Raw genomic sequence first — 12,386 nt, 5'->3', positions numbered from 1 at the left:
ATTATTGAAGAAGTAAAATTATCTCTGTTCAGAATAACATTTCTAATATGCAGATAACCCTAAAGAACACACACACACACACACACACAAACTTATAGAACTAATTTATGAATTCAGCGAAGTTTCAGGGTAGAAAATCAACACATCAAAATCAGTGGCATTTTTTATTTTTGGCTGCTCCACGTGGCATGTGGGATCCTAGTTCCCCAACCAGGGATCAAACCTGCATCCTCTGCATTGGAAGCATGGAGTTTTAACCACTGGACTGCCAGGGAAGTCCCAGTTGTATTTTTATACACTAGCAATGAACAATCTGAAAAGAAAATTAAGAAAACAATTACATTTAAGCACAAAAAAGAATAAAATACTTAGGAATAATTAAACAAGGAGTTGAAAGACTTACACACTGAAAAATGCAAAACATTGCCAAAAGAAATTAAAGAAGACATAAATAAATAGGAAGACATCCCATGTTTGTGGATTTGAAGACTTAATATTGTTAATATGTCAGTACCACCCAAAGCCAATCTATAGAGATTTGATGCATCACTATCAAAATCTCAATGGCATTTTTTCAAGAAATAGAAAAACTCATCCTAAAACTCATTTGGATTCTCAAGGGATCCCAATATGCAAAACAGTCCTAAAAAAGGACAAAGTTAGAGGACTCATACTTCTTGACTTCAGAACTTACTGCAAAGCTACAGAAATCAAAACAGTGTAATATTAGCAACACGATAGACTGTAGACCAACGGAATAGAATAGAAAATCCAGAAATAAACCTTTGCATATATGACCAATTGATTTTCAACAAGGGTGCCAAGACCATTCAATGGGAAAAGGACAGTTTTTTCAACAAATACTGCTGGGACAACTAGATATCAACATGCAAAAGAATAAAGATGGTCCCTTACCAAACACCATATATAAAAATTAACTCAAAATGGATAAAAGGCCTAAACATAAGAGCTGCAATTATTAAACTCTTAGCATCTTTAGAGAACACTTAGAAGGAAACATGGGGGGAAAGTTTTATAACATTGGATTTGGCAATAAATCATTGCCAAATCCAATGACATAGGCAACAAAAGAAAAAATAAACTGGAATTCATAAAAATGAAAAACTTTTATGCATCAAGACATTATCAACAGAGTAAAAAGGCAACTCACAGAATGGGAATTATTTTTGGAAATCACATATCTGAAAAGCAATTAATATCTAGAATATAGAGAGAATTCCTCCAAATCAACAACAAAAAAAGAAACAACTCAATTAAAAAATGGGCAAAAACCCCTTCCACCATGTGAGGATACAATGAGAAGTCTGTAACCTGGAAGGGGCCCTCACCCTAGCATGCTGACATCCTCATCTCAGATGTCCAGCCTCCAGGACTGTGAGAAATAAATGTCTGTTGTTTATATTTAAAAAACAGGCAAAAGCCTTGAATTATTTTTCCAAAGAAGACATACAAATGGCCAATAACCACATGAAAAGATGCTCAACATCACTGATCATTAGGAAAATGCAAACCACCTCACACCTATCAGGATGGCTACTATGAAAAAAATCAGAAAATATAAAGTATTAGAGAGGATGTGGAGAAACTGGAGCCCTTGTGTACTGTTGGTGGGGATGTAAAATGCTGCAGCTGCTCTGGAAAGTAGTTTGGTGATTCCTCAAAAAATTAAAACTAGAATTACCACATGATCTAGTGATTCCACTTCTGGGTATATACCCTAAAGAACTGAAAGCAAAGACTCAAAGAGATATCTATACACCCATGTTCACAGTAGCATTATGCACAACAGTTAAAAGGTAGAAGTAACCCAAGTGTCCATCAACGGAAGAACGGTTAAAACAAAATGTGGTATGTACGTACAATGGACTACAACTCAGTGTTAAAAAGGAAGGAAAGTCTTTCAAGACACGGATGAAAGAAATCAAAGATGATACTAACAGTCCACCTAGAGGGGTAGGATGGGGGGCTGGGAGGGAAATGCAAGAGGGAGGAGAAATGGGGATATATGTATATCTATAGCTGATTCACTTTGTTATAAAGCAGAAACTAACACACCATTGTAAAGCAATTATACTCCAAAAAACATGTTAAAAATTAATTAATTAATTATTTTAAAAAATGATACAAACAGATGCAGAGATATACTATGTTCTTGGATTGGAAGAATCAACATTGTGAAAATGACTCTACTACCCAAAGCAATCTACAGATTCAATGCAATCCCTATCAAATTACCAGTGGCATTTTTCACAGAACTAGAACAAGAAATTTTACAATTTGTACGGAAACACGAAAGATCCCAAATAGCCAAAGCAATCTTGAGAAAGAAAGACAGAGCTGGAGGAATCCAGGCTCCCTGATTTCAGACTATACTACAAAGCTACAGTAATCAAGACAGTATGGTACTGGCACAAAAACAGAAATACAGATCAATGGAACAGGATAGAAAGCCCAGAGATAAACCCACACATATGGTCAATTTATCTTTGACAAAGGAGGCAAGAATATACAATGGAGAAAAGACAGCCTCTTCAGTAAGTGGTGCTGGGAAAACTGGTCAGCTACATGTAAAAAAATGAAATTAGAACACTTCCTAACACCATATAAAAAATAAACTCAAAATGGATTAAAGACCTAAATGTAAGGCCAGACACTATCAAAATCTTAGAGGAAAACATAGGCAGAACACCCTATGACATAAATCACAGCAAGATCCTTTTTGACCCATCTCCTAGAGAAATGGAAATAAAAACAAAAATTAACAAATGGGACCTAATGAAACTTAAAAGCTTTTGCACAGCAAAGGAAACCATAAACAAGACGAAAAGACAACCCTCAGAATGGGAGAAAATATTTGCAAATGAAGCAAATGACAAAGGATTAATCTCCAAAATTTATAAGCAGCACATGCAGCTCAATATCAGAAAAACAAACAACCCAATCCAAAAATGGGAAGAAGACCTAAATAAACATTTCTCCAAAGAAGACATACACTTTGCCAACAAACACATGAAAAGATGCTCAGCATCACTAATCATTAGAGAAATGAAAATCAAAATCATGGTGTCACCTCACACCAGTCAGAATGGCCATCATCAAAAAATCTACAAACCTTAAACGCTGGAGAGGGTGTGGAGAAATGGGAACCCTCTTGCACTGTTGGTGGGAACGTAAATTGATACAGCCACTATGTAGAACAGTACGGAGGGTCCTTAAAAAAGCTAAAAATAGAACTACCATATGACTCAGCAATCCCACTATTGGGCATATACCCTGAGAATACCATAATTCAAAAGGACACATGTACTACAGTGTTCACTGCAGCACTATTTACAATAGCCAGGACACGGAAGCAACCTAAATGTCCATCAACAGATGAATGGATAAACAAGATGTGTCACATACATACAATGGAATATTACTCAGCCATAAAAAGGAACGAAATTGAGTTATTTGTAATGAGGTGGATGGACCTAGAGTCTGTCACACAGAGTGAAGTAAGTCAGAAAGAGAAAAACAAATACCATATGCTAATGCATATATATGGAATCTAAAAAACCAGTACTGATGAACCTAGTGGCAGGGCAGGAATAAAGACACAGATGTAGAGAACAGACTTGAGGACACAGTGGGGAAAGGAGGATCTGGGACAAAGTGAGAGAGTAGCACTGACTTATATACACTACCAAATATAAAATGGATGACTAGTGGGAAACTGCTGCATAGCACAAGGATATCAGCTTGATGCTTTGTGACGACCTAGAGGGGTGGGATAGGGAAGGTGGGAGGGAGGCTCAAGAGGGAGGGGATATGGGGATATATGTATACATATAGCTGATTCACTTTGTTGTACAGCAGTAACTAACACAACATTGTAAAGTAATTATACTCCAATAAAGATAAAAATATAGTAATAAAAAATAAGTAAATAAAAAGGAAGGAAATTCTGACATACACTACAACATGGATGAAACTTGAAGACATTATTCTAAGTGACATAAACCAGTTATAGACACATACTGTATGATTCTACTTACATGAGGTACCTAGAGAAGTCAAATTCATAGAGACAGAAAGTAGAATGGTAGTTGCCAAGGGCTTAAGGGAAGGGGGGGCATATATATATATATATATATATATATATATATATATATATATATATATAGGCTGTTATTTTTCATTGGGTATAGAGTTTCAGTTTTGCAAAATGAAAAAATTGGAGATGGATGGTGGTGATGGTTGGACAATAATATGAATGCAATTAATACCACTGAACTGTATATACTTAAAAATGGTTAAGATGTTAAATTTTATGTTATGTATATTCTACCACAATTTAAAAAAATTGAAGCTTGAAAGCATTATGGTAAGCCAGTGACAAACGGGCAAATATTGTATGATTCCACATATATGAGGTACCAAGAGAAGTCAAATTCATAGTAGAATAGAGGTTACCAGAGTTACCAGAAAGAGGGACTGGAGAATTATTTCTTACTGAGTAGTTTGTTTGGGATAATAAAAAAGTTCTAGAAATGGATAGTGGTGAATAGTTAAAAAAAAACAGAACACCTTATTAAGAATCCCAGACATCTGAACAACAGAATTAGCAGAGCTGACCGACAGGGCCTGGCCCAGCACAGATACTGAGAGCTGATGTGGTGGAGTCTGGACAGAAGAGTAGAGACTAGCCTGCCCAGGGCTTGAGGTGCAGAACCTGCAGGGCCTTGGAGCTGTGTTATGAATTCTCAGTTCTGTCCCAGAATAATGGAGAATAGATTTGAGGAGTTAAATTCATGGAGGTGCAGTGTCAATAGATTACTACAGAAGAGGAACAAAAGTTCAGACTGGGAGTGTGGACGTGAGAGGGAATGAAAGAGGATGACCTCAAGTGCCTGTGGAGCAGTGGCTGACAACTTGGGTCAAAAATGCAGTCCCAGCAAGTTTTAAAGAACTGAAAACACACAAAATCTGTTCTCTTATCACAGTGCAATTAGGCTTTAAAAATCCCCCAAAAACCACTATCAAAAAGATCATGAGGAAATTAATAACTATATTCCCTCAAATCACCACGGAAATTATAAAATATTTTGATCATAGGTTAAAGAAAATGCTACTTATCAAAACCTTTGGAATGCAGCTAATACCACTAGACGGAATTTTATAGCCTGAATGCCTGTATTATAAAAGAAGAAATGCTCAAAATCAATGCACTACACATCTCAAGAAACTTTCTAGAACAAAAAAGTAACCCAAAGATAGAAGAGAAGAAATAATAAAAGGAAGAAGCTAATGAAATATAAAGAATTACCATCAAAGTGATGAGTTCTTTGAAAAGGCAAATAAAATATATAAATTCAGAGAAATCACCAATATCAGAATGAAAAACAAGGCATTACTGCAAATCCTGCAAACTGTGAAGAGAAAATATTATAAACAACTTTATACCAATTAATTGGAAAACTTAGATAAATTTAGAGGTGTATCAATTGTTAGAAAAGCAGTATTTAACAGAAAGAAGAAATAGAAAACCCAAATGGTACTAAAACTAAAAGAAATTAAATCCATAATGGAAACCTTACCCTCAAGGGATGTAGACATGTGTGATAAATATGTAACAGCAAAATGTCAATCATAGCTCATAGGTAGAAGGTACCTGAGAGTTCACTGAAGAATTTTCAATCTTTTGTATGTTTGAAACTTTTTTTTTTTTTTTTTTTTTTTTTTTTTGCTGGGCCTCTCATTGTTGTGGCCTCTCGCGTTGCGGAGCACAGGCTCCGGACGCGCACTCAGCGGCCATGGCTCACGGGCCCAACCGCTCCACGGCATGTGGGATCCTTCCGTACCGGGGCACGAACCCATGTCCCCTGCATCCGCAGGCGGACTCTCAACCGCTGCGCCACCAGGAAAGCCCTGTTTGAAACTTTTTGAAGTAAAAGATCATAGGGGAACCTTCCCACACTCAAAAAAAAATGGCCATCATCAAAAAATCTACAAACAATAAATGCTGGAGAGGGTATGGAGAGAAGGGAACCCTCCTTCACTGTTGGCGGGAAAGTAAATTGGTACAGCCACTATGGAGAACAGTATGGAGGTTCCTTAAAAAACTAATAGAACTACTATATGATCCAGCAATCCCACTCCTGGGCATATATCCGGAGAAAAACATGGTCCAAAAGGATACATGCACCCCAATGTTCACTGAAGCACTTTTTACAATAGCCAAGACACGGAAGCAATCTACATGTCCATCAACAGAGGAATGGATAAAGAAGATGTGGTACATATATACAATGGAATATAACCCAGCCATTAAGAAGAATGAAATAATGCCATTTGCAGCAACATGGATGGACCTAGAGATTGTCATACTGAGTGAAGTAAGTTAGCCAGAGAAAGACAAATATCATACAATACCACTTATATGTGGAATCTAAAACAAAAAATGATACAAATGAACTTATTTACAAAACAGAAACAGATTCACAGACTTAGAGAACTGAACTTATGGTTACCAGGGAGAAGGGTGGGGGAGGAATAGGGAGTTTGGGATTGACATGTATACACTGCTATATTTAAAATGGATAATCAACAAGGACCCACTATATAGCACAGGGAACTCTGCTCAACATTATGTGACAACCTAAATGCGAAAAGAATTTGAAAAAGAATAGATACATGTATATGTATAACTGAATCACTGTGATGTACACCTGAAACTAAGATAACATTGTTAATCAATTATACTCCAATAAAAAATAAAAAGTTGAAAAGAAAAACAAAACCCTCCTGGCCCAGATGGCTTCACCAGTGAATTTTGCTAAACATTTTAGGAAAAAATAAAATAATCTTGCACAAACTCCTCCAGGAGACTGAAAAAGAGGGAATACTCCTTCAAGTAGGCTTTGAAGTCAGCAGTCCTAATACAGGAACAATTCACACAAAAAAACCTACGACAGCAAGCAGCTCCTCACTTCTGCCCCACGTGGTCTGGGGCACCTGAGCTAAAACCCAAAAAGGGGTGTCCCCTGGGTATGTCACACAGACCCCACCCACTTTGCCAGCTTGGGCTCTGGTGGAAGACAGGTTGAGGTGGGTCACCAGGATGAGGCCACACCTGCAAGCTGCTGGCCAGTCCCACCTAGACACTGCCCAACACTGGGCTAGGGCCTGCTGCTCAGCTGTTCTGCTGAGATCTGGAGTCACAGCTTCATTCCCATTCTGTGCCTTTGACTCTGGGCAAGCCCAGCCCCCACCATGCCCCACTTACAGCCCGTGCCTCGCCAGAGGCCGGGGGCCAGCCTGCCATGGCCTCCATGTCATGCAATTTCTGCGTCTGCTTCAACTGGTTGAGTGATGGCTTCAGCTGTGTGGGCCCAACCGTCTTGCTTGTCCACTCGTCCACCAACTTGTGCAGGTCGTCCGTGAAGGTGCCTTTCTTGTTGTTGCTGTTGTTCACCTGCGCCTGGATGTGCAGGGCAGGTTGGGGGCCCGGTTCAGGGCCCGGGACCAGGCTGCTGGTGGAGGACCCTAGAGAGCACACACAGGCCAGGGTTGGTGACACCACACGCCAGCACCACTGGCTGGCTGCAGTCATTCATACAGTGGTCTCGCTTAAGCCAGGCAACACCTTGCTTCAGGAGATGGTCTGCATTGTGGGGGTCCATGCAGTTTTAGACACAGTGGAGCGACCTCAGGGGACTGGGCATTGCCAGGCAGCCATCACCCATCTCATCAGCCAGGGGACAGGACCCCAGCTGCTGGCAGCCTCACTCAGCATTCTCTGCGCCCACACTGCCCAGGACCACCAGACCCCCATGTGAGAGAGTTCAGAAAACTCCTGGTGCAGCTGGACACAGACTGGGGGCAAATTCCTCACGCTTCTGCACTCTCAGCTCTAATATGAGGATTCAGAGGAGATTCAACAATACTTTAGGCAGAATGCTTAGCAGCTGCTGCTATCCTTCCAGCAAAGGGAAAAATGCTTGCAATAGGTTGGATTCCTGATGTTTCCGTGAATGATAATGACTTGGTGATTTGGAATTTAAGACACAGAAATCACGCCTCTCCTCACCAGAGTGTGTAATGATAATAAAGGATACAAATATCCAGAGCCTTCCGACATGGGTCCACAGGCTTGGTGCCAACTGAGGGGCTGATGCCTGTAGCAGGAGGAACTGGGAGGCCCGGCTGCCCGGGAAGGTCTGGGGCTGTGGCTTAGGTGGAGCTGGACAAAGGTGAGCGCACTTGGCCACTTCACTCAAAGATCTTTTTTAATGACCGAAACAGGACTTTTAAATTTTTTTGAATTGTGTCCCTTTCCTTCCCCAGCACGTAATTTCCTATTGGCAATTTTGGATAAACCAATTTTAAAATTTTCTGTATTAAATAAATAACCTAATGACCATCTCTTCAAACAAGCCATTGCAATATGTAGTTTACTTTAGAGGCTAGCAATGAAACAGCACAGACACAAACAGTTAAACATTAGTGATGAGATTTTACACACGCTGCTATTTCTACATGAACATTTCAGCCAGAAAAGAAAAACAGAAAAAAAAAAAAAAAAAAAAAAGGCATGAGATGAGAGCAGTGGGCGGCCCAGGTAAACTGATACCCATTTTGTCCCGGCATCTCTCCTCTGTGAGGGGCACTCATCTTTAGCACTTCAAGGAAATACTCATTCCTATGGTTTTGGAAAAGGAGCCAATTAATTATTGGTAATATGTGGACGTTCCGGAGAAGAACAGCCTGTTAGATGTGAACTGGCAAGAATGCACAAACTCTAGGAGCCATGGAGACTCAAAAGGGCGCCCGAAGGCGGCTATCTCGCCAGGCGGAGGCCAAGCAGCACCCACGAAGGGTGGGTGCAGAGCAGGCCCACGCCTGGCCACCCGCTGGGCCCTTGGCTCCCGGTCTAGTCGCAGAAACCCTGATGCACACTAGCCACAATAAAGCCCATGCGATGGAAGCGGACGAGGGGTAAAAAACCCGATAATTACGACTGCTGTGCTCTTTGCCTAGACAGAGACGCTTCAAGGCAGACCCTGCAAGGGAAGAAGAAATGACACAAGACCACAGGGTTAGGCAGGACAGCACACATGGGGGACAAGCCACCACACTCTAAGCAAAAGTCATCAGTGTGCGAGGAGGAGCAAAGGCCAGCAGTTCAGAGAGAAGGGACCAGCCTCCTGGGCTAACTGGGCGGCCCCCAAGTCAGTGTGGAGGTTCACATGAGCTTCGCCGAGGGGCGGAGGTGCAGGGCCAAGCCCCAAGCTTCAGGTAGAAGTGTGTGTGTCTCTAGAAGCATATTCAAAAAAAAAAAGAGAGAGAGAGAGAAAGGAGAAAAAAAAAAAAAAAAAAAAAAAGCAAAGCACACTGCTTGGCTTTCAAATGTAAGGTTTCTGGGAGCCCCGCTGGTTGAGGCAGGAAACCCACTAAAAGTCAGCCAGGAGAGCTCTCAATGGAGCCAGAGCCTAGCTCTGCCCAGAGGGAGGCCCATGGGTGGTTTTCCAAGTGCAAAAAGATACATTGTTTTGCAGGTTTGAGGCCAATCCCAGATCCTGGATGGCTGCCCTGAACAGGCCAGTGGCAAGTGTGGTGGGGAAATATGAGGGGTCCTATCTAGACAGGTGGGAGGCAGGGCCGACCCTGATTCTCTGTATCGCTGCTGCCTCATCTGGTATTCCAGGTCCACTGGGGCAGGGCGAGGCCTCCTTATTACACCATGACTAAATGCTGCCAGGCCCTGTGCACCCCAGAGGCTGTCTGTGCTAAGACAGATGGGCAGTGACTTTAGTGTCTGGTACTGACAGTCAGTGCCCACCTGGAGAGCTGATGAGCTGCCTGGGAGGGGCTGCCACACCCGACTTACCCAGTGGAGTTCCAGGGAGCCAAGCAGGCAAACGTGGGACGGGCAAGGATGGCTCAGGTGTCCCCAAGGTCACTCAGCAAGGCCACACTAGCACGGAGGGTCTGTCTGTCTGTGCTCTGGCCCACGGCCCCCTCGCCTGGAGCACAATTCCCTGCACACCCCATACTCCCTGGGGGGTGCCTGCCACACAGCCATTCCCAGCACTCTCACTGTGGAAGGCAAGATGCTGCCTCCTGCATTTGGGGACAGGGACAAAGGCTCCTTGGGGAAGAGCTGTGCCCACTGGGCTCAGAAACCTAGCTCAAATTGAGTTGCACTTATTTTTGTTCATTCTGTTGTGTTCTATGAGGCTGACTTGGTAAAAAGGGAGGTGATATTCTGTTGGGGTCTCTAATGTGCAAATAAAACCAAAAAGGCCAGCAATCCAGACTGACTGATTCTCAGTGGGAACTTTGAAGGGTTTTTGCTGGTCTGTGTCCTGTGATGGACCCCAACTGAGAGCACAAGGCCCTCTGGGGGCTCTGAGGCACGAAGGGAGGAGGGTCCTGGGCTCTGTGAGTGTGCAGGGCACCAGATGAGTGCATGTTTCCTAGTCAGATTCCTGTGGTTGTAGCATCCTCTGGGCCATAGCAGTCCCCTAGAGATGACCCTGGGACATGGGACTAATCACTCTGCCAGGTCCCTGCAGCCTCACAGTAGCAGGTTCTTTCAAAAGGCTGCTCTGTGCCTGCCTGGCACCTCCTAGTGCAGTTAGAGCTCTGCATTCAGAGCTGCCTCCCATCACCCTCACAGGAAAGAGAACACGCCAGCCAGCCCCAGGAGCTGCCTGGTTAGGAGTGCTAGACACAGTCTGGGCCTGCGATCAGGGCCCCAGACTGACCTTCCCGAGAACCCAGGGTCAAAGCCATTGGCCACCAGGACATGGTGCTCAGAGCCACAGAATGATACCAGCCCACTGAGACCTCCACACCCTCACTGGACACAGCCCGAGGAGACGGAGCACGGATAGCCTCCAGCCTTCCATGCCCTCGCTGAACACAGGCCCTGAGGTGACCAGAATACAGATGGCTCCCAGCCCTTAGGGTGGACTTTTAAACGCGAACAAACCAGATTCGGGTCCCTCCACACTGAGGCCACACTGTCCGGCTCAGTGCAGAACCACAGCTGAGCAGGCATCATGTGGCTAACCAGTCCACACTCACACCAGAGCCCTAGTCCATCCTCAGGTGGCCACTTGAATCTCCTCCCCCATGTCTGTGCCCTGGCCTGGCTCCTGCCCTCAACATCCGCCATGCAGACAAATTCTGATGAACAAGCTTCCACCCAGCCCTACTCAACCCGTACTGTGCTAGCGTATACATCAAGTTCCTGCCTACAGAGCCAGCAGGCTACAAGGCAGCAACACAAGGACACCAGGCCACACAGGACCCACAGAGGGCCCACATGGGACCCATAAGGGGCCCACTTATGGCCCACAGGAGGCCTACAGGGGACCCACGTGGGCCCACAGGAAGCCCACATCAGGCCCACATGGGGCATAATGGTTTTAACCAGCCCCACCCCTGGTTTCCCATGAAGAGTAAGTCTTCCCCTATAGGACTTCCGTCCTTAGCCAAGGCTTGGCAAGAGCTGGCTTAGAGGCCCCAGAACGACTCAGAGAAGCTTCCACAAAGGCAGATGCTAGGGATGCAGGGCTTGGCAGCCTCTCCCACCTGTTGGGAAAACTGTTCTTCCCAGACTGCAAAGGAGCAACACACTGGATGACCTAAAGCCTTGTCCTGCTGCAGCATGTGTCTGCAGGAGTCACCCACAGAGCCACCAGCCACCTGCCCTCACAGCCAGGCCAGGGGTCTCGGGCAGCACCCAGGCCTGCGTGCAGTGAGGCCCCCACAACACTTGTCCCCACATTCACTTTGGCATGGAAACAGAGGCTGCTCCTGGTGTGGACGGTCAGCACTGTCGGGCACCCAGTGCCGTCTAGACCCTTGGACCGCTCAAGGGACACCTCAAATCCCAGGGTATCCGATGTGGGCAGACTGCTTAAGAAGTGGGCCAGGCCCTGTAGCCATGTCCACACCTGCTGTTTATCAATGTTCAAATACTAACGAAGCTCACAGGAACTGGGGCCAGCAGCCTCAGTGCAGACCAGCCAGGGGCCTCCCCACCTTCCCCATGACAAGAGGGGTATCTCCAATGGTCAGCCTTACACCTGACAGTGGCATTAGACACTCTGTTCTGGCACCAGAAACAAATGGCATATAGAGCCAAAACATCATTCCGGGCATCTCTGTATCCAGCCACCTAGTCTCAAGCCGAGACAAGTGCTGAAACTCTTCTGTGCAGCATGAACAGGGAAGCAGGATGTGTCTTGGCTCTGCCCGAGGGTGACTCCACCCTGAGCTTCATCCTCTAGCTGGTATGGGGCCTGCCCTTAGGACAGCTCAACCTGAGTGGTCGTAGTGTGGGGTGGGGCTTTGTGAGGGGGTGTCTCCTC

At 44.4% G+C, this 12,386-nt stretch overlaps 1 protein-coding gene across 12 annotated transcripts in view; it reads right to left on the bottom strand.

Annotated features, from left to right (window-relative positions):
- The window catches only part of WNK2 (WNK lysine deficient protein kinase 2), a 150,386-nt gene that overhangs the window by 20,380 nt on the left and 117,620 nt on the right, over nt 1-12,386 (bottom strand). For all 12 annotated transcript variants that reach the window (XM_059072915.2, XM_059072917.2, XM_059072918.2 and 9 more), the window contains 2 exons: nt 9,021-9,065; nt 7,289-7,548 (listed from right to left, as the gene is read on the bottom strand). In XM_059072915.2, the coding sequence (XP_058928898.1) occupies nt 7,289-7,548; nt 9,021-9,065 (305 nt within the window). The remainder of the gene's footprint in view (nt 1-7,288; nt 7,549-9,020; nt 9,066-12,386) is intronic.

The sequence above is a fragment of the Kogia breviceps genome, chromosome 8 (genome assembly GCF_026419965.1).
Source record: "Kogia breviceps isolate mKogBre1 chromosome 8, mKogBre1 haplotype 1, whole genome shotgun sequence".
In the NCBI taxonomy this organism is placed as follows: Eukaryota; Metazoa; Chordata; class Mammalia; order Artiodactyla; family Physeteridae; genus Kogia; species Kogia breviceps.
The sequence above is the reverse complement of the archived record's forward strand: the minus strand, read 5'-3'. Positions and strand labels throughout refer to the sequence as shown.